Genomic DNA, 23,133 nt, shown 5'->3' with positions numbered 1-23,133 from the left:
TGCATTTCTTCTGTTCAAGCTTCTCAAGCTTCTGTACTACTCTAACTTACTCTTGGAACTTACTCTCTCAAACTTGGCAGTGTGATACTTCAGTTATGGTTAGCTCTTGTATGACGAATTGCTTTTGATGTTCCTAATTTTAAGTCCCTTTAAATAAAAGTTTCTGATACTGTAAATGACTAAATGTAAATGTAATCAGACTTTATTTGTCACATAGTATGAATGGATAAGTATGCTACTGTAATTATTTGTTGTAGGATGAATGTTGGAAGGGTTATTAAAGTAAGAGTGTCTCTGTGCTCAAATAAAAGCGGTCTTGTCACAGGTTCAAGCTGCCTCCCAACCAATCAAAGTTCCTCAGTTTGTCCCACCCACCAGACAGACAACTCGGCCAGCCACTGTACTGCAGGTTTGTTTCCATGGAAACACTTCACACCCTAATGCCTGGCTGGACTAGAGAAAAGCCCTCACTATTGAGTGTTATTGTGTGTCTACTGTATGTGTTTTTTAAACTGCAGCTGTTAATTTTCTGTTCAGTGGTTTTGCTTCTTGCTCTGCCTGATTGTATTGCTTTGCATTTTTGTTTGCTTGTACAGTGGTGACGTTTGCATTCCCTGCTTTGGCTCTTGCTCTTGACCCGAAACTGACCCCTAACCGTGATTTCTCTCTGAAATTATTCAGTGCTCTTGTATTTTGTGTGGTGTATGTTGTGTGTGTATGCATATACGTTAATAAAATAGCAGTATTAAAGGCTCTCTGTGAAGCTTTGGGATAGAAACTGATGCAGGTATAATTTTGTTTATGGCTGAAGTGTGTGGCTGTGCTGCTGCTGAATCTACAGCTCCATAGAAAACAATTTTCAAAGCTCGCAGTCTGAATTTAATGAGGCTAGAGAGAAAGGTTAGGTCCTCTCTTGTTAATATGCATTCATTTACAGATGTTCTTTACAGAACTGATGGTTTTCTTAAAGAGACAATACAGATTGTTGGCGCGTGTTTTACAAATCATTGTAAATACTTGGAAATAGTATACATTATGCGTTAAACAATAAACATGTAACAAAATATAATACATGCAATATAATATTATATTTATTGATGGATTACTTGCATTTATAGATTTTTAAAAAGCTAAAATGTGACCAAAATTATGAAAAACAAATAAAATATAATTTGTAAAATTTGTATTTTTGTAATGTACCTAGTAAGAAGGTCCCCTGTATGATTAACAGCATTAACTGGGAGATCATTTATTTTATATGTAAGTAAAAGGGACATTATAACAGAAATATACCCATATGAATCAAATCGAATTGAGAGCTTGTGATTTGGAATTTAATCGGGAAATCAATACCCATCCCTATGCAATAATAGCATACACGTCTATAATTTATCTCTATGAAATGCTGTTTTGCTGGAAAATGATGGTATATGGTGCAAAGCATTACCTCTGGCTAGAAATTGTTACCTTGGTGATGTACTAACTCAGCAGAATTTACAAGAATGATCACAGAAGTCCAAATGTTTAAGTTTGCGAGACATACAAAACATGTATATGGTAAGTTAGACTGCTGAGTTGGGCATTTTCTGATCCCTTTATGCTGCAGTCCTCTTTAAAGGGATAGTTCACCCAAAAATGAAAATTCTCTCATCATTTACTTGCATCATGCTATCGCAGATGTGTAGACTTTCATTCTTCAGCTGAACACAAATTAAGATTTGTCAATGTAGGTCCATACAATGCAAGTGAATGGTGGTCAGAACTTTGAAAAGGCACATAAAGGCAGCTTAAAAGTAATTCAGTGGTTAAATCCATGTCTTCAGAAGTGATATGATAGGTGTGGTTGTGACGAAGATCAATATTTAAGGATGTTTTTACTTGAAATTCTTCTCCTTCTTTTGTGTTTGGTGATTCACTTTCATCTTACCTGTCACCACCTACTGGGCGGGGAGGAGAAATTATAGTAAAAAATATCTGTCACACACACACCTATCATATCACTTCTGAAGATATAGATTTATCTACTGGAGTTGTATGGATTACTTTTGTGCTGCCTTTATGTGCTTTTTGGACCTTCAAAGTTCTGGCCACCATTTACATGCATTGTATGGACCTACAGAGCTGAAACATTTTTCTAAAAATCTTTGTGTTCAGCAGAAGAAAATCATACACATCTTGGATTGCATGAGGGTGAGTAAATGGTAAGAGATTTTAGTAACAATATTTTAAAGTGTTCTTTTTACACATATTACATGTATTTACTATAGTAATAATAGTCAATTATGCATTAGAACAAGCAACTAACCCTAAACCAAACCCATATCCTAAACCTATAGTAAGTACATGTTGTTAATTAGTAATAATCAGTAATTACTTTTGTAATTACACTGTAACAAGGACACATTAAAATAAAGTCACTTTAAGCTGAGGATGTGCTTTTTTTCACCTGCCGTTACATTTTGCACAGGGTCAAGTGTTCTAGCATTTCAAAGGATACGCCATTGCCTGTATTGACTGGTTTGTCGCATGCATACAACGACGGATTTGTGATACTTCACCTGACCTGATAAGTGCAGTCATGCATAGACGACATGCACTGACGTGTATTGCCCAAAAATTAGCTGCACGGCAACAGTCCATGCGTACACTGCTGATGATGACATAGATGTACACTGTGCGCAAGAAATGTAGTGGCAAACGGAAAACCTTAGCATCCTTCGGCTTTAAACTATTTAAGATTATTCCATAAGTAATTCCCCTGTTTTTTCGTTCTTTTTGTATGAGCAGGTCCGGCCCAAACCTCCAGCCTCTCTATCTCCAGCTGCTGGTCAGGTGTCTGTACAGACCCTGCAGTCACCAGTGTTACTGAGCACTACCCTCCCTTCCTCTGGTCACATCCAGCAGATGCGTATCCTCAATGGCCTGCCCTGCCCCAACATCTCAAACAGCACAGGCATTCTGATCTCTCCCCCTACACACACACAACCATCTGCCCAGACACACATGCAGAAGTTACCTTACAACAGCCCAAGCTCTGACAACATGGTGAGGGTAATTCACTTACGCAGTTTGTTAAACATTCATCAGTTCATATTAACATGTCTATTTGTTTTGTTTCAGACATCTGTTGTGGAATATGGGACAGAGCCAAAGACTTCATTGCTCATCTCTCCAGACACACCTACACACACTTCACCTCCACTGTCCTTAGATTCACAATCCTCACCTGCCCCCACAAACACACACACACCTTCTTCCAAACATCAGGAGAGCCCACGGGTAGGATAATTAATTTACTGTATGTTAACATCATATTTTATAATGAAGGTAATAATGATTATGCTGTTGATGTTTATGATGATATACATTGTTTCTACAGAAACTGGCCTTCATGTTGTCTCTGGGACTGGTCACACGTGACTATTTTGAAGGTCAGTAGAATGAAGTGTGTGTTGTGTGTGTGTGTGTGTGTGTGTGTGTGTGTGTGTGTGTGTGTGTGTGTGTGTTTAAGTGCATTTGTATTGACGTTTCCTGCTTTGTTTGTATAGAGATTAAGAGCAGGCGTCAGGAGCGTAAGAGAAGAACAACAGCAAATCCAATATATAGTGGAGCCATGTTCGAACCAGAGGTAACAAACAAATACACACTAGATAAGAATGGCACAAAACAAACAGCTTACAGATTGGACGTATTTGATTAAATCAGTTATGCCTGTTTGCATTTCAGCGCAAGAAGAGCTCAGTGTCATATCTGAGTTCCATTAACCAGTCTAGCAGGAAGAGAGGTAAGTACAGCCAATCACACCGTCTCTCTGTGCCCAAATTAGGTACCATACATGCAAATTTACAAGCACAGATATCACACATTTTTCTACTGTTTCTGTGATGAGCTTTCAGAAACACAGATATTCATGTCTGAAATGTAGCTTTTGTTTTCCTTTTAAGGGATAGTTCACCCAAAAATGAACATTCTCTCAACATTTACTCATCCTCATGCCATCTCAGATGTTTATTACATTATTCTGATGAACACAAAGCTTTTTAGAAGAATATTTCAGCTCAATACAATGCAAGTGAATGGTGAGTAGAACTTTGAAGCTCCAAAAATCACATAAATGCAGCATAAAAGTAATCAATATGACGCCGGTGGTTTAAAATATGTCTTCTAAAGTGCTGCCATTACTTTGGGTGAGAAACAGATCTATATTTCAATACTTTTTTACTATAAATCTCATATCTTTACTATAGTTTCTCATCCACACCTATCATATTACTTCTGAAGACATAGATTTAATCACTGGAGCCTTATGGATTACTTTTATTCTGCCTTAATGCGATTTTTGGAGCTTGAAGGGTCTAGTCACCATTCACTTGCATTTTATGGACCTACAGAGCTGAGATATTCTTCTAAAAATCTTTGGGGTTTTTTTCTGCAGAAGAAAGAAAGTCATAAACATCTGGGATGGCATGTTTATGATGAGATCATTTTCATTTTGGGTGAACATCCCTTAAAAAAAATTATTAAAACAGTAGTCATTGTTCTGTGCTTTAGTCAAGTCAAGTGGTTTTTATTGTCGTTTCAACCATATACAGTTAGTACAGTACACAGTGAAACGAGACAACGTTCCTCCAGGACCATGGTGCTACATAAAACAACATAGGAACACAGAACCACATGAGACTACACAGACTAAATAACATACCTATATAAAGTGCACATGCAAACGTGTGCAAAAAGTACAGGACAGTACAATAAATTACTAAAAATGAACAGGACAATAGACACAGTGAGAGACAGTGAGAGACCAGTACACAGTAGTGCAAAGATGACAGTTTCTAAATATGCTAAATGTAAACATTGTAAAAACATTTACTATGAGATGAGTGTTCTATGCACATAGCAGTTATTGAGGTAGCAGCCAGGTATAAAGTGACAATAATTAAAGTGCAACTCAGGACACGTGTGTGTGTGTGTGTGTGTGTGTGTGTGTGTGTGTGTGTGTGTGTGTGTATGTCTGTGTGTGTGTCAGTCCAGTCTCTGAGTATTGAGGAGTCTGATGGCTTGGGGGAAGAAGCTGTTACACAGTCTGGCCGTGAGGGCCAGATTGCTTCTGTACCTTTTGCCAGACGGCAGGAAGGTGAAGAGTTTGTGTAAAGGGTGCGTGGGGTCATCCACAATGCTGGTTGCTTTGCGGATGCAGTGTTTTTTGTAAATGTCTTTGATGGAGGGAAGAGAGACCCCGATGATATTCTCAGCTGTCCTCACTGTCCTCTGCAGGGCTTATTACGGCCAATATCCCTGATCACCCACAGCTTTTTTTTTACACCTCTTAACCTGAACTGATCCACTCTGCTTTAATCCCATCAGTCAGTCTCTTAGACAAGCACATTCTGCAGTAGTGACTGTTTGATTATGTAATGTGCTCACAGGCACTCTGCTGTGGAGTGGCCATGTAGATTGTGTGTGAGACAGGAAGAAATGACCCTGCAGTGTGTTAAGTGGGATAATGACTGTTTTCAAGCTGCTGTAAAAGTGTATATATATTTGTAAAGTTGTTGGAAAATGTTCTCAGTCTAATATATAGATCCATAATTAGGCTAGTTTTGAACATCTTAAAGATGCTACAATACTGCATTGTTAGTGCACCAATGGTACTTGTATTGGACAGACCACCTAACTACTCATACTCCGTCTGTTTCATAATTTCTATAATTTGAATAAATAAACTCAAACTAAACATGGCAATTGACCAAAGATTGCTACTTTTCATTACAACCAATATTGCTAACAGGGGATGCAAACATCTCTGTCAGAAAGTGTAGTATAATTGTAATAATTTGATTTGACACCAGAATCAGTAGTACCAAAATCGTCAGGCCTCTTACATTTAAAAGCTATGGTTGTTTATATATTTGTTTGAAAGTTGGTCAGAAATCCTCCTTGTTCAGTTGTGTATGGTCATGTTTATTTAATGTCCTTGAGCGGCTATAGAAACTATTTCTGATTAATTCGATTTTTAGGTTCACTAAACAACAATGTTGTTTAAATTGCTTTATATGGTTACTTTTATAATATAACAGTACTACAACAGATACTTGCAGATGATGGACATCTACTTCTGCTGTTAATGCCCAGTACACAAATAAATGTGCAATATCTGTTGGTTTAAGACGCTGCACATTCACTTATAATGTCTTGCTTGGCTTAATATTTGACAGCATCTGTGTTATCCTTAGATGAAAATAACATCAATAAGCTTCCTGATGCCTGGATAAGCTTTTTTAATCTTTGCCCCCGATCCTTCTTTGTTTTTGGCATTTCTTATTCCCATCTGCCAAATGTAATGCCTTCTGCCTTTATCAGCTCATCTAAGGCCAGTTTTTTGCAGAATGTGTGGTTACCCAGCATGCAAAGCTTCCTTTGTGATCTAACGTTGCTCTCTCCCTCCCAACCACCCTTACACCACCCCCACCCGCCTCCTTCGTGCTACCCTAGCCAATGAGGACAGCTTGTCAGAGGTATGTTACACCAATGTTTTGTCTTTTTCTTTTCTGTTTTGTCCTTTGTTTCATCTCACCTAGGTCACCTTTCTAAAAACGGCAGTATTGTGGAGTGGGGGCCCCTCCCCCCAACCACCAGCAGCCATCATTCTGCCTCCCCAGAACAACAGCGGCCCACTGCGGGCAGCCCATTCTCCCATGCCCTCTCACTCACCCTTTCATCACATTCACCCACACCCAGCCCCAGCCCAGCAGGGGATGTAAGTAGCTGATATAGTCCACTACAGTTCCTGAGACACTATTTAGGCTTCCCTCTCCTATTGTTCACCATGCTTACCGGTGCCATCTAGTGGAGGTAAATTATGAGTCTCAGGGAACTGAGGAGCATTTATCATTAGACATTAATTGCTTTTCACTCTCATAATTCATTTCATTTTTTCCCCATTCTGTATCTTGTTTCACTTTAGTCATTGGTCTTACAAAGCAGGCAGTCTTCATAGATATTTATATTCCTTAACTACGGAGCCCCTTAGAGGACAGGGTGTGAATTTTTTGCCAGGAACTTTCATATTGCGTACACAAAACGTATTGTGAGAGCATGCAAACTTTTGAGAGGGCATGCTAAACTTATTGCGAGGCCACACAAAAGTATTTCAGGAAAAAAAATTCCTGCCCTGTCCTCTAAGGGGAACAGTACTTGGACTACTAATATTAGTACATTTTAATAATACATTTTAATTTTATTGTTATTATTTGACCAAAATCTGATACCACTAATGAAATGTAAGGCAAAGAAGCAGCTTACTAGCGCCATTTAGACTGAAAGGTTTTTGGTAAATCAGTATTTAGCTGCTGGTGTTGTGATTGGTAAATATAGATGCAGTAGACAGCTTCTCATGTGTTATACTTGCTCACATGTGTATGGCCTAGACTGCCATGAGCCGAATGCCAAGTCCACACTAATCCGTTTAAGTTTGAAACTATCGTTTTCAGATTCCTAACTGAAGTATTTGGGTATTGAGAGCTTTCTCTAAAGTCTCCATTTTAGTAAATGGGAAGTGTAAATGTAGCTAAATCAATGTGTTTTCAAATAAAAATGTGTGCTGTCAGTCAATTATTTTTTTTAAAAATTGTGATTGATCACATAATTTTTTGTAGTTAATCATGATTTATCAGATTTTGAAAGTGCTGAAATTTGACATAAATATATATATATATATATAAACTTAATTTCTTGTCAAAATGCATTTATTTCCATCTTGGGAAAGAAAACAAAACTATATGCATCAATATAATGCTTTATTAAAATTTTCCAAACAGAGCCTTCCACAAGAAATGCACTAAAATAGCACCAATTAGAGTAACATTAAACGTTGCCCAAAGTCTTAGTGGAAGTTTGAATAATTGAAAGAACTAGTTTCCACATAGGTTGCATATTCATTACAATGGGCATTAAATCTCTTAAACTCTCATCCTTTGCAATATTAATCTGCCGGTAGACTTTGGCTCTCTGCTTTGTTACAGCAATCGTGAATCTGCATTCATGATTCGCGTCAGAGCGTCAATGCCGGCATCAAGCTTTGAACTCCCAGACAAAAATGTCTCATTCTGCGTTTTGGTGATAGTTAAGACTTGACCTGCTTCTGTAGTAATTAAAATGTGCCTTACAAGTCCCACCTGGGCTTGTTTTTTTACATCATACAGCACTAAGTGCTCCTTTCTCCATAATTTTATAACTGACAGGGAAGCGCTGTCAAAGATTCTTTTATTTACTTAGATTATAACCTCTGCGGCTCTTTCATAGGTGAGTATTAGGACAGTACCGCCCAAAGAATGTCAATGGGATTGCCGCGTTATGCTATTTTATGCTAAGCTTGTAGGCTCATCTTGGTAGAAGGGCTCTGGTGCTATGTCTGTTTGTGAAGTGTGCATCAGTGTAATGACTCTGGGTGGACACATTACAAAGGTTTCGCCCTTCACACAAGTGTTTATGCCGTATTAACGGTAAATCACGAATTAGAAAATTAGCGCGTTAACTTTTTTAATTAATCGCATGCCTTAATGCGCTCATTCTGACAGCTCTAATAAAAATAGATTAGTGTGGATGTGCCCCAAGTTTTTACTGTCGCCTAAAGTAGAAAGGGATTGATGTGATGCCACAGAAATGTAAAGCCCTACGCTAAACCTTACATACAGTCATTAGCAAAAACACCCTAATATCCAAGAGGGCAAATTCACAGAAAACCAGAAATCTGCATCAAGACTGCTCGAGACTTTGTAAGTTTAGTTAGCCTCTTTTTTCCACTTAATTTGATTTAACATTTGTCCATTCATTATGAGTGTTCCTGTTTTTCACTTTGAATGTAAACTGTAAATAGAATTTCATTACACTTTAAATTACACACTAGTTTTTTTTTAGATTCTGCAGAAGGAAGATTCTATTGAGTGGCCAGGGACACTCGCTATTGTCCATTCTTATATCTCTTATAAAGCAGGTGAGTAGTTTCATCATACAGCATTCTTACTGATAACAGGGCACCTGCATTGACACATATAAACAAATATGAGATTTATATACACTCAGTGAGCTCTGTTAGTAACACCATCGCCTCAAGGTTTGCATTTTGTGCATTCTGAGATGCTATTCTGTGAGTTATCGGAGTTACCATAGATTTTCTGTCAGCTCGAACCAGTCTGGCCATTCTCTGTAGACCTCTCTCATCAACAAGGCGTTTCTGTCTGCAGAACTGCCGCTCACTATATATTTTTTTGTTTTGGGAACCATTCAGAGTAAATTCTAGAGACTGTTGTATGTAAAAAAATTCCAGGAGATCAGCAGTCACAGAAATACTCAAAAAAGCCCATCTGGCACCAACAATCATGCCACGGTCCAAACCACTGAGATCACTTTTTTCCCCCATTCTTATGGTTGATGTGAAAACTAACTGATGCTCCTGACCCATATCTGCATGGTTTTATGCATTTCACTGCTGCCACACGAGTGGCTGATTAAATAATTGCATGAATAAGTAGGTATACAGGTGTTCCTAATAAAGTACTCAGTGAGTGTATATCTGATTATTGATATACCCTGTGGTTAAATAGCTTTAGATGGGAGTGATGCTCTACAATAAAACAAAACAGAATATCAAAACACAAAGTGTGATTCACTGTGTTTGAGCCTCTAATTAAATGCCCCTGTAAACCTCTGATCCTTTACTAACTTTCCAAGAACAGTTAATATTTACACATACACTAATCTCTCTGAAGCTAAAGAAGAAGAGAAAGATCGTCTGATGAGATGGAGCACAGAGCTGCAGGATGAGAGGGAGACACTGGAGCAGAAAGTCGGACAGCTCAGCCACTCTATAACGGTGAGAGAACAGTTCAGCGAATATTCTGTTATTAGTACAGCGAGTGATCCAGACTTGTGCTTCTCTTTATCACATAATGTTGATAAATTCTTAGCTCAAGTGCAATAAGTTATACTCATTACATCACTGTGACACATAAGACAAAAAAAGGCCTGAATTCAGTAACTATAAACTAATGTGATTTGGGTTGTGAGTCAGCACTGTCTCCTCTCCCGGCACAGAGATGTATGGACAGCAAAAACGGCGTGATGGCCCAACAGATGGAGATGGAGGTTTCACTGGAGAAAATTAGAGGGCTGGTCCATCTGATCAGAGGGATCCAGTTGTCCCCCCACCCTTGCCAGGCACTCATCTCCCCTGTAGGCATGGCTAATGGAGATATGTCCCACAATGGAGCTTCCAAACCCAGCAGCTCCTATGCAGTCACTACAGACACAAACAATAACACGAATAACTCAACACGCTCCTCCGAAGCTATGGTGATAATTAGCACTCTTTCAAACATAAACGATCCCGTCAAACAAATCAGCACAAATAATAACACAATTAAGACTGATGCTACAAACGCAAAGAGCAACACTAGCAGTGAGGGCACTGAAGAGAGCACACATATAAAAAGCATGTCCAGAATCAGGAGTGAACCCACTAATGCAAACATCACAGCCTTCAGCAATAACAGCAGCAACCAGGGGCTTCCCAGTACCAACGGAGCAGTGTCCGCAGGGGAGGAAAATATAAAGAAACATAGAAACATCAACAGTGACCTCAGCGTCATCCCACAGCCCCTTCTCGGCCCAATCGTACCCCTTACGGGAGTGACGGAGGGGGTAAAATAGCATCAGCTACCCCACCATAGTTGCTGCCCAAAGTGTGCCAGTTAACAGTATTGTTGTTCTGTGTTTTTGTTTCATCTCTTGTATCTTTGAGGGAAAGAAAATCCATAGTGCCATTTACTACATGCAGGAAGGAGGTTCCTAAAGTACCAGCAATGTGTATGCTAATGTGTGCACACTGAAAATATTTCTACAAAGAATAATGATATAGAAAATAAAATAAAAGAGTAATAAAATCTAAAGATATCACACCATTGTGTGCCTGATACTGTTGCCATAGCACCTCTGAAAGAGAAAGCTTCTGAAGGATTGGATGCAGGTCTTGTTCCTGCAGCCCTCTGGTAGTTGAGTAGCACAGCTTCCTAGCTCTGATCTAAGACATAAGATATGGAGATATGAAGAGTTCAGTCTGTTTGTGAAATGCAACCAAGGTGCAGTTGTTTTGTCTAGTTTTGAGTTATTGTGTCTAATTCTAGGGCATCAGAGCGTAACATGAAGCTCAAAACAGGTTATCACACACTAACAGAAATACAGGTCTTCCAGGCGTTCCGCTGGAGAATTCACTGCTGTCATTAGCATTTGTCTAATTCTTGGCTTCTTAAAAGCTGAAACATTTCTGTAAATATATTTTTAAACACATTATTTGTAGTTTTTTTTTTAACAAAAATATTAATTAGTTCTGTTCTGCCAAATAATTAGTGCCACAGGGAACTGTTATTTTATGTTATATACTTATAAGATTAAATAGATATTTAAGAGAAGTAGATTAGTATTTGTAGTGTCAGTCCTGAAGTGTTTGTGAGGTCAATTATAACCATGCCTTATCTACTAAACAGTGGTGATTTAATGAGAGTGCAGTTCCATATAAGTCACGGATGATTTTTAACAGAAGGGATGATTTGAGATTTGCTGATCTCACATCATTTATGGTTCATGGAAGTCCATATCCACATCAAGAGGACTTTTTATCACCAGTGTAGCAGGGGTTTCATGCCTTGTCCAAGAACTTTGATTCCTTAAAACAATGAAAAATATTAAGATAGACTTGCACACATGCCGTCAAAAAAAATCCCATAAAACCAGTGTGCCAGCAATGTTATGCTTATGGGCCAAAATAAGGGCTTCTGTTCTGTATCATTTCAGTGTCGTCTTACTAGGTGTTAACACTGTTCTGTAAACCTACCCTAAAGCACAACACAATGGGGCATATGTGCTATGCCTAGGGCCGCAATTTTACCATTGTCTCCACCACTAAGAGGCTTCTGTTATTACATTATTATTTATATTTTGCATTACTCTAACCATATCAGAGATATTGATGCTCTCTCACCACTGTATTTCAGACAGTGTGTAACAAGCACAGACTTAACACACCAGACCACCTCTAACATAAATGGCTGCCCCAGAAACAGCCATGGTTGGTTGAAAACTGTATCATGTATCAAAATGACATTTCTATTGTGAAAGCACATTAAATAACCCAGAATCCCAGTGGTGTCAAACACACTGGGAATGCATTGCTGTTGACAGAAGACAGAATTATATACAGTGTTTATATCTTCATTTCAGGTTTGTGAGTGTGTACATGTTCTTGTTTTCAATGCTGCACATGTGGTTCTAGCCTGCAGTAGCCTCTGTGGATTGGTTGCCTTAAGTTCTATAGAATATGTTAGGCTGTTTCATTTTAGTGTTATGACTTGTCAGTGTCTTAGAACCAGTTGTCAGCACAATGAGGGAGTTTTTTCCCATTTAGGAATTTGAACCTACTTTGTCATCTGATAATTCTGGCTGTGAGGACAGTGCCTGCACTGCCTATAGTGAATCTAACCACTACACATAACTACATAAGAACTCTTTTAAGTGCTTACCTCTTATAACGAAACACAAAACAAATTGCTGATTAATTAATTTACTTTTTTTTTTTTTTTTCAAAAAAAAAAAAAAAAAAAAAATATATATATATATATATATATATATATATATATATAAAAGAAGACTTTATTTTTAGTTAAATTATTCTATCCCAGTCTGATTATCTGGGCATCTGCCCCTCAGTTTACTTTGCATCAGAATTTTCAAATGCTCTTTCAAAAGGATACGATATTTCAATAGAAATACAGAATTATTCACACATTCATTTGAAATTTCTATCACACTTGTGGAAATTCCAAAGCAACATCTAGAGAAGTATTTCTTGTTTAGTGGTATTCTGGTAATCTAGTGCATTAAAAAGAAAGAGCCCTTACACAAATGCTCATCAGCTGTGACATTTGCAAATGTCATCTCCTGTTCTCCTAGGGCCAAGAATCCTAAGGCCAGATGTGGCTAATAGGACTGACAGTGGTTGAGTGACAGATGTTCTCTGATGAGATTAAGTGTGTGAAATCTGATTTCTCAGATTTTAAAGTGTTTACTGAGAGCTCAGGCTTTTGTTCATGTTGTCAAGATAAGCATGATAAGGCTAATGAAGATCCACAGTCTTACACCTCATGCTGTTACCTCATTCAGGTTGATAAACCCCTAAAATCAAGGATAAATTATTGCAACGAATATGTGTTCTAAAATATAAATTAAGAACACAATTTACATTAATTTGTTGTAAAAAGTGTCTAGATTCTTTCATAATAGTTTTTAAAAAGGACGTGTATTGCTCTTTTGTTCTGTTCACTGTTTTACACTTTGTATGTTTAATTTGTTGATCTTGTGTGTTGCCTGATGTCTGTTTACCTTTTCCCATAGAATCTATGTAAGTTATTTGAATATATAACTTCATGAATTTCATTCTGTTGAGGAGGTTGGGTTATACTGGAGCATTTGATCAATTTGTATTTATTTATTTATTTTTTACCATTTTTGCTAAATAAAATTGTAAATTGAATTGTTTAATTTCATGGTTTAATTTCTGTTTTGGTTAGAACATCATATGAGTGAAGAAACAATCAGATGTTGTCATTGTCAAACTACTATACATTTAACATCCTGAGACCTGAGCGTTACTGCTGTGCGCATTTTCCATTTCCCTTTTTGATTTGTAACAAGTAGCACCTAATAAACATGCAAAAAAACGAAAACAACAAAATTATTGCTAAAAATGTATAGCAACATATGTGGCAGAGGGACTAAGTTCTGAAATTTGTAATAATACCAAGCTATAGAAAGTATATATATAAAATATGTATATATGTAAACATAGATTAATTATCAACTTGTTTATTATGTTTCTATGAGTGTTGGTTATTCATGTTTTTGAGACATAACAAACATCACATCATAACTTAGCATGATTAATTCTGATTCAAAGTAATGGCCAGCATCATCCAATCACTGCCAACCATACTAAAATAAAATTATACTAAATGTTTCAGATTTTGGATGAACCCATTGATTCTCAATGTGCTAATGCACAGTAAATACACAGATCTTCTGCCATGATGCACATCATTTGCCATTTTAGGCATAACTTATTAATTCTAGACAAGCACAGCCTAAGAATTAGCCCAGCAATGACAAATACACATAGGCCTACATGACTTCTCACACTTAAAATAAGTGGGTTACAAAACTGGCAACCATTTGTTTTATGAACAATGCAATGGAATGTTTGGGACACCAATTTGAAAACACAAATTTCATTATTTTTGCTATTCTTTTTGGTGGTTCTAGTGGCACAGAAATTTCACACTGCACCTTTAAAACACACTACTACATTTTGCTGCTTTAAGCTGTCTGCATTAAATACTCACACACACTGATTTGGAGATCCAGAAGGCACTTATTGGTTCTGTATTGTTATTCCTTTCTGAAAAGGTAGTCATGTAAGATATGAGCACTACTGTAGTGAATACCTAGGTCAGATTTGCTAAATGTATTTAGTCCTTCTGGTCACCACTGCATGGTTTTACTCCTTGTTAGTTTGTTTTTGAGTGCATGTCTCATCTGCAGCATACGTGATCGCTTGTCCATAGCCAGCAGGTGGCGCTGAAACTCCACACGCACTTCACGCACCAGCTGCCCAAACGCAGCCTCCACTGCAGAAGTATCCTCTGCAACAGACAGCTCAAAGAAACTGCACCTGTATCACCACCACCAAACCAGTGAAACTATATTTTAAAACACATATCAAGATACCATAGTAATAACAAAAGTGCAGTTTCCAAGTAAAAAAGTTTGAGTCAGCTTGCATGTTTCATCCATATCCATGTTCTCATTGTGCAATTAGGTTAAATGAGAGAAATTAAATCTGCTCTGATTTGTCAGTTTGGTTAAAGAATGTGTGCAGTCATCAGAGATACAGTAGCAGAGTGTACTGACCTTAAATCTGAGGCCAAAGCCTGACCCTCATCTGTCCTCACCAAGCGCCCATACTCCATGTCACATTTATTGGCTACAATCACTGTTGGAATACCTTGAATTCACACATACACAACATTTGTATTTTATTTTTTACCAAGGACTTTCCATTGACTTTTTGATTGATTGATTTTCTATCCCTTAACTCTACACCTACTAAACCCTCACATAAACCTTTATCATTTTTACATTTTCATTAAGACTTCCATCATTACGTATGTTTATTAAAGGAATATTCCAGGTTAAATACAAGATAAGCTTAATCAACAGCATTTGTGGCAAAATGTTGATTAGCACAAAAAATTATTTCAACTAGATCCTTGTTTTCTTAAAAATAAAAAGCAACAATTGAGGTTACAGTGAGACACAATGGAAGTGAATGGGGCCAGTTTTGGAGTGTTTAAAAGATTGAAATGTGCAGCTTATAATTTTATTAAAATACGTATATTAATTCTTCTGTTAAAACGCATGTATTATTTGAGCTGTAAAGCTGTTTAAATCATTGATTTTCCAATCGTTTTAAGGTTTACAGCATTACGTCATAATTGCAAAGTTGTAAATTTGGCTATAACTTTACACAGAAAAGGTTAGTAAGTGATTTTATCACACTAAAATCATGTTAACACACATATTGTTTATGTCTTGTGGTTATACTTTTGAAACAGTGAGTATTTTAATGTTTACATATTGACCGTAATTCACTTCCATTCTAAGTGCCTCAATGTAACCCAAATTTGTCCTTTATTTCGAGGAGGAACGAGTCAAATACATTTTTGTGTAAATCAACATTATGCCACAAATGCTGTCGATTGAGCTTAACTTGCATTAGACCCGGAATATTTTACATTTTGGCTGATCCCCACAAGCTGACCAATCCAACCGCCCACCACGCCCACCCACCCACCCACACACACACACACACACACACACACACACACACACACACACACACACACACACACACACACACACACACACACACACACACACACACACACACACACACACACACACTAAATGAAGGCTGTAGTACTGAAGGAGAACAGACTACCATTAAAATGACAGCACCTGGTGATGGATGGCATCATAAAAGCCTACAGAGTTGTGATGGACTCTCACTCTTTTATATCACTTTTGATGTATCTTCCGGTCTTGGATTTACAAACACGTAGTCATTGACTGCCGTGTACTATTTTAAGAAAGTCATGAGTTCATGCAGGAGGTGAAACCTCTGAATTGAGACATATTAAAACAGATGCAGCCTCTGTGAGATTTTAGAACTGGATTAGGCCCGCTAAAGAGAAATTATATGAAATGAATATTCTGAGCACTGGATGCCACTATAACGTGTAGCTGCTATTCACAGTGCATCGTCTCTGCTAGTGCACTCTGTGTCGTCTCCAGCTTCATCGACTGGCGGAGTTCAACTGAAGTTTGGATACTCCTTATTTCTAAGGATGAAGCGACACCCAGAAAGAATTATGCATTTATTAAAGGATTGACATCAGGTTAGATACTTTACTCATACTTTACTCTTGTTAAAATTTCCCGATACCTCGCATCAATAATTTTATTAAACTGATTACCATACCATAGAGCACAAATTATGATTAATACTAATATTAAGTGTACACTATAAAGATTCTGCATATTGGCATATCTAGTAGCTTCTAGCCCTTTTTTAAATTATTACAGGGATGCGCCCAGCGGCACCTTATTTTTTTTCTGCATTTGGCCCCCGACTGAAAAAGTTTGGACACCCCTGGCCTGTATTAAGGCAATGTGAGTCATACTCATGGATAACATTGCGATTTGCTAATTGGCGGGACCATACACATAACAAAACACAGTATTATTAATACGCTTCTGTAGTGATTATACACACCCACAATTTGATTGGAGTTCAGCCTTACCGAGTGTCTGTTTAATGTGGTCAATCAGTCTCTTAAGGCGCGACACTGCTTCAAAACTGCTACGATCCATGACGGAATACATAATTAGAAATCCGTCACCCCATTTAATGGAGCTTTCCAGAGAGGAAGAAGGTCCTATGCACTCCTAAACATACACACACATACAGCTCAGATTCCCACATTTGAATATCTCTTCATTTCTTGCATGTGATGAGGTTAGTGAATGTGAGAGATGCTGGATTGAGGCGAAGGACATCTAGAACATCTTTCACAGATGTGATTCTGACAGCGAGTTCCAGCCTGGAGCATTCAGGACGTGACTGAAATACCCCCAAATCATTCTGCCTCTCTAAAACACTCACACAAATGGTAATACTTCAGCTAGTGAATTAACAAGTGCCGCTCTACTGTATAACATGATCAATGGCTGACGAGGGCTGCTAAAGTCCCTCATCCAGCCAGAGATTCAGCACAACAGACATGAAAGGAATGGAATGGATCTGAGAGTCCTGTGTCTCATCAGCCGTTTAACGGGGAAAGATCATCTCACTGTCTTTCTTTTTAATGGTGGATAAATATGCCTGTAAAACAACAGCTGCACAGCAGCCCCTTAATTGGTAAGGGACAGAATACAACAAAGGAAGATCTCATCAGATCTAATCTCAGGCATGCTGTACCTTATTAACAGTGTCTAAAATCTCCAGCTCAATCGGCTCTTTGTCCACCATTTTCTGACACCTGTAGGTGACCTCTAAGAGACACACACACAAAATATATGGCATGTCATACAATGCAGATAAGAGCACAGAACTTGAAAGTGAAATTAGTGTTAAAAAACACTGCTTGTGCTACATTCTGCATGGAGATATGTTGAGTCAATATAGAGCATCAGTTTATGCATTTCAAGGTTTAGTTCGCCCAAAAATGAAAAAATATCTAATTATTTACTCACCCTCGTGCAATACCAGATTTGTCTAACTTACTTTCTTCTTCAAACACAAATGTTTTTTTTTTTAGAAGAATATTTCAACTCTGTAGGTCCATGTAATGCAAGTGAATGGTGGCCAGTACTTTGAAGTCCAAAAAGCACATAAAGGAAACAAATTAATCCATATGACTCCAGTAGTTAAATTAATGTCTTCTAAAGTGATTTGATAGGTGAGGATAAGAAACAGATCAATATTTAAGCTCTTTTTTACTTAAATCTTCTCTTTCACTTTCATATCCTAATTTTGTTTTTGATGATTTGCATTCTTTGTGCATATTGCCACCTACCAGCAAGGAGGAAAATTTATAGTAAAAACATATCATATCTTACTAAAGACATGATTTACCCAATGGAGTCTTATGGATTACTTTGATGTTACCTTTATGTGCTTTTTGTAGCTTTAAAATATTGGTTCCCATTCACTTGCATTGTAAGAACCTACAGAGCTGAAATATTCTTCTAAAAATCTTCATTTGAGTTCAGCAGAAGAAATAAAATCATACACATCTGGGATGGCATGAGGGCAAGTAAATGATGAGAACATTTTAATTTTGGGGTGAACTATCCTTTAATTGCGTTAATCCTATTGGGTGATTTTTATGAAACCTGTCAAGAAAAGTTCACATTTCACCCCAAATCATACAAACAAATATTAAAATGAAGCCTTCAATTATGCCCATTAAGAGTTTTTGCAGTGTGACATTATTTTCTGAACAGTAAATCACATTTTACCTGTCCAATTCTCATAACTGTTACACGTCCGGATGTTTAACTTTTACCATTTAAAAATGTTCAATTATTATTGTCATTACCATACCACTGTACTTTCATAAGACTATATTTCAGTAAAAACAAGATTTTTAAAAACAAGATGATTCTTTTACATTAAAATCAGCAAACATGAAAAGCAATATGAGGGCAAATTACTCTGCTGTATGAATACCATTCAATTTAAAATAAAAATAATTTTGCAGTAGTGAAAATCTATATTTGTTTTGCATTTCGGTAATGAGATTCGGGGGTAAAATGTGCATAACTGTCATGAAAGTTATTGTCACAATGTAATCTTTATTTTTTATTTGCTAAATATAATTTCTTATTTGTTTCTTTTGATTTCTTAATAAAATGGGACATGTATATGTTCTTGTCTGGTTTCCTGAGAATAAACTCGTGCTCTTTTACTTACCTCTTTTATGTTCATATTCTCCAATGAAACGTTTGGTAATGAATCTGACACACAGAGCTAGAGATAAACAGGGAAACAGAGTAAGTTAAAGTAATCTTCACTATGTGTTGTTAATAAAGTCCATTATGGTTCATTGTTTGCAGTGTTACCTGTCTTTCCACAGTTCTCTCTTCCCAGCACCACCAACTTCGCCCTCATCATCTTTCGTATGGATTCTGTCATGATCACTGTTGATAAAGTTCAAGACACGTGGACAGCATTACATCTGAATAATATTAACACCTTCCGAAGTATTCAGATGTAAAAAAAAAAAATCGAATTGTAATTTAAAAACAGGTTATTTTTCTCAAGTTGCTTTCCTTTCGCGCTCAAGAAGAATGCGGCATGGTCAACATGTCAAAGAATGAAACAAAGTCCCCTAGTAATACTTACTTTGCTCCAGCAAGTTATTGCAAAACAAACCCGTCTGGCAACACCCAAACGAGAAGCGCTTTGTTCTATGTCATGGTGTTCATGTCTCTTGACTCTTGAGGTAAGCGGTGATACAATGTAAACCCAGCTGACTCCAGGTTTTTTTTTTCTCTCTCTCTCTCTCTTTAGAAAATATATTAGAAAAAGCGCGCGCGCACACACACACACACACACACACACAAAGGACAGGGCGTCGTTGTTCACCGCGGTCTGTTTATTCCACACATTCATCACAGGACTAAACTGCGAGACTCATTAAACAACCAGCTGATTTATCGCCTTTGACAACCTAGCCTCTGGAGCAGCCAGATCTCACCGCCAACAAAACCATTAATTAACCCGGGCTAAAATGAAAAGCTTTGTATTTTTGCACTGGTATATACTCAGAAAAAGCACACCAGTGGCAACTTAACTCTGAATATGTCAGTTAAGCGTTTCTGAACAGAAGTGTTTGGTGTAATCTAATTACAAATTAATTAATTACTGTAACCTAACTACTTTTAAAGTACTAAAAGTAGTGTGGCGAATTACATGTCTAATTATTGTAATCAGATTACCGTTACTGACCTTTCAATTAAATTAACCTAAATACTTAAAGTACACTACATGGGTTACACCACAGAATCTTTAGCCGCAGACAGAGTAATTCAAATGAATGAGAGAAATTGGAACCCCGATCATATTCAGCTACAGACATCGCCGGTCAGCTAACTCGAAAAAGAGCATGCCCATTAGCTGGACCAGCCTGAAAAAACAGGAGTTTTAGCGTGATCTGAACTAAGAAGCACAATTTATTTTACCCTTGTTGTCAGATTTTACTGCTTATTTGAAATGTTATTTTATCGTAATGTTGATCAACCGTTTTGGAGATTTTGGTCTTTCCACATTGTACTTTATGCCACTTGTTTACATAGGAAATAGCTGCCTGGGAGCAAGTGGACTGACTTTCCTTGTAAGGGACTTTGGTTACACATACTATAATTCTAAAATAATATTATGTAGAATGCATTTAAAACATGAATTACATTAATATGAACAACTGTTTGAATTTCTGTGACATCTTAAGGGCGTGTACTGTACCACTTAACGAGTCAATGGATAGTGAAAATATAGACATTCTTTTTTTAATTAGTCAAGCAGAAAAACAAAAGATTTCCTGTGAAGTGTTAGAAAGTAAATTAGATGTAATCAGTAATGTGATCACATTTTTCATGAAGTAATCATTAAAGTCAGTAATCTGGTAAAAATTTTAGAAAATTAGTAATTTGTAGTGAATTACTTTTTGAGTAGCTTCCCAACATTGCTGAACAGTGGATAAGTTAATTGAATTCCTAGTTAGCATTGTGAAAACATATCAGTAAATAAATAATTTGCAAGAAATTTGCTTGGAATGACAGCAATTTAAAGGTACTTGAAGCAACTTTTAAAATAATGATATCCTTTGCATTAATGTTATGTTATTTATTGTTGTGATGAGTTATTGATCCTTCATTTTGCAGAGCTATAATTTTTAACTAGAAATCTCAAACTGAACAAAAAAAAAAAAAACAGTTCCTCTTTTGTTTATCATGGTGTTCATTCCTGAAACTAAATAAATTCATACATAAAGTTCATAAGGACCATGACAGAGTACAAATTATAACTTCAAAATCTTGCCATACAGGAAGACAACAGCATATTAGAAGAAAGCATACAGCATCGGGAAATAATGAATCCCATATTCTGTCCTAACCAAAATGGTTTTGAATAAGTTCTTGTCTAACTCTCAAAGCCTCTGGATCAACAGTGTCAGTGGGATCGACATCCTCTTCTGATTGGTCTGTGATCTCAGTCCTCTCAAACGTCCAGGCATCAAGGCCAGACTGCAGGGAAATGTTATGTAGCACGCAGCAGGCCTGGATGATATTGGAACATTTCTCTGGGGAGTATTGCAGGTAGCCCTTTGCCCCATCCAGGCAACGGAAACGTGTCTGAATGGCTCGGAATGTGCGGTCCACAATTTCATGTGTGGTCGTGTGGGCCAGATTATAGCGGTAGTCAGCAGGGGACTCTGGATTTTGCATCGGAGTCATCAGCCACTTCTTTAGAGGGTAACGGTTATCGCCTGCATGAGAGAAAATATTAAAGGCTCACTAACACATTATAATACTTCAAGACTATTCAGAAATGTTTTTTTGTTTTTTTAAAAGAGAATGGATACCAAAACTAGGGGCCTCACCTAAAAGCCAGCCCTCATGATTATCTTTCTCTTCAAAAAGTTTTGCAACACTGGATTGCTTAAAAACAGCTCTGTCTGTCAGATTGCCTGGCCAATGTGTCTCAGCGCTAAGCAGCAAGCCTCTGGCATCACATACTATCTGGCAGTTGATTGAGTGAAATCCCTTTTTATTTACATAGGAAGAGTCATCTGCGTTGGGTGCTTTAATGGCTATATGTGCACAATCCACTACACCCAAGATATTAGGAATTCCTGCCATTCTGTAAAACTCCTCTTTGGACTGCTGCTTGGTGGCCTCATCCCTGGTGAAGCCAATAAACTCAGGTGCTTTCTCAATCAGTGCTTTAGTGACATTAGAAACGCAGCGACTCATGGAGGCCTGGCTGATGCCAATCGCATCTCCCATCTTGCTCTGGAAGGACCCAGTTGTGTAGAATCCCAGGGCAGCAAGTATCTGTACATCTGGCCTGATAGCTCGTGACCTCCGTGTGCGTCTCAACAAGCTGTCCTTCAACAGTTCCACTAGATAATAAATGAACTCACGTGGGAAACCGAACGTGGTCAGCAGAAACTCATCTGACACCGTTTCAATGTCAAATCGATCAAGTGTTTTGTGCCCACGACCATGCAGCAGTAAGTCACAGTCTAGGATGGCAATAGAGAGTGCCATTCCACGCGTCAGTCATTCAGGAGGACCTGTGGTCAAATGGCACATGTGAATGTCAGTAAGGGAAATTAAAAGTCTTGTAATGTGATGTCAATAACAAAACCACAATACTACACTCAAATAAATTAGTCTAGTTTTCAACGATACATATGAATCTAATAGCAGTGAATTACAGCAAAGTGTATTTGGGCCTCGTTTTACTTATTTAACATAGGGCTGCTAAACATAATCCCGATAATATCTTGTTCACATCGCACATTAAAGCAGCATTTAGAAAACATAATTGAAGTGAGCTAGTTACATGTTCTATGCTAGTATATCGAACTCACTGTAATATTTTAGACAACCCGAACGCAAACAACCCTTGAAAGAAATTATATAACATTGAAAATTTTAATTTTATATTTATCTAGGCATAAAACTATTTAAAACGATCTGGTTTAATTTAAAACACGTTGTTCATTACCAGCACAGACAGTTTGTTTGCGTACGCCGACATTGAAATGTGACGTCACGTCGCAGTTTTCCTGTTAACGAGATGCACTTTCGACATTTAAATTAGACGATTTGGCATTACATTTTGAGATAGCGGAATACGAATTAAAATAATTCACATGACAAAAATAAATAAAG

At 37.4% G+C, this 23,133-nt stretch overlaps 3 protein-coding genes across 8 annotated transcripts in view; 1 reads left to right on the top strand and 2 right to left on the bottom strand.

Annotated features, from left to right (window-relative positions):
- phf21aa (PHD finger protein 21Aa) overlaps positions 1–12,630 on the top strand; it is a 33,739-nt gene extending 21,109 nt beyond the window's left edge. For 3 of the 5 annotated variants that reach the window (XM_052138768.1, XM_052138760.1, XM_052138752.1), the window contains 10 exons: positions 326–409; positions 2,788–3,045; positions 3,121–3,279; positions 3,380–3,431; positions 3,549–3,628; positions 3,727–3,784; positions 6,582–6,760; positions 8,920–8,995; positions 9,771–9,874; positions 10,096–12,630. In XM_052138768.1, the coding sequence (XP_051994728.1) occupies positions 326–409; positions 2,788–3,045; positions 3,121–3,279; positions 3,380–3,431; positions 3,549–3,628; positions 3,727–3,784; positions 6,582–6,760; positions 8,920–8,995; positions 9,771–9,874; positions 10,096–10,710 (1,665 nt within the window). In that variant the 3' untranslated portion in view covers positions 10,711–12,630. Of the gene's footprint in view, positions 1–325; positions 410–2,787; positions 3,046–3,120; positions 3,280–3,379; positions 3,432–3,548; positions 3,629–3,726; positions 3,785–6,495; positions 6,519–6,581; positions 6,761–8,919; positions 8,996–9,770; positions 9,875–10,095 lie in introns of all 5 variants that reach the window. The other 2 variants (XM_052138786.1, XM_052138776.1) reach the window with 2 other exon arrangements.
- An 883-nt stretch (positions 12,631–13,513) lies between these two features.
- Positions 13,514–19,804, bottom strand: zgc:110699 (uncharacterized protein LOC325371 homolog). Of its 2 annotated transcripts, XM_052138860.1 has the most exons (7): positions 19,577–19,804; positions 19,294–19,371; positions 19,145–19,201; positions 17,648–17,721; positions 16,971–17,115; positions 15,019–15,112; positions 13,514–14,779 (listed from the first exon to the last, which is right to left on the bottom strand). In XM_052138860.1, coding segments are annotated over exons 1-7 (639 nt in total). In that variant the 5' UTR covers positions 19,578–19,804; the 3' UTR covers positions 13,514–14,589. The 2 variants fall into 2 exon arrangements, with proteins under 2 accessions (XP_051994820.1, XP_051994827.1); XM_052138867.1 differs by lacking the exon at positions 19,577–19,804 and having other exon boundaries at positions 19,294–19,514.
- A 1,273-nt stretch (positions 19,805–21,077) lies between these two features.
- Positions 21,078–23,009, bottom strand: harbi1 (harbinger transposase derived 1). The gene is made up of 3 exons (XM_052138845.1): positions 22,967–23,009; positions 21,834–22,529; positions 21,078–21,719 (listed from the first exon to the last, which is right to left on the bottom strand). Exons 2-3 carry the CDS (start codon positions 22,501–22,503, stop codon positions 21,343–21,345), a joined length of 1,047 nt encoding a protein of 348 aa, XP_051994805.1. The 5' UTR covers positions 22,504–22,529; positions 22,967–23,009; the 3' UTR covers positions 21,078–21,342.
- Positions 23,010–23,133: the final 124 nt, after the last annotated feature.

The sequence above is a fragment of the Xyrauchen texanus genome, chromosome 2, assembly GCF_025860055.1.
Source record: "Xyrauchen texanus isolate HMW12.3.18 chromosome 2, RBS_HiC_50CHRs, whole genome shotgun sequence".
NCBI lineage: Eukaryota > Metazoa > Chordata > Actinopteri > Cypriniformes > Catostomidae > Xyrauchen > Xyrauchen texanus.
The sequence above is the reverse complement of the archived record's forward strand: the minus strand, read 5'-3'. Positions and strand labels throughout refer to the sequence as shown.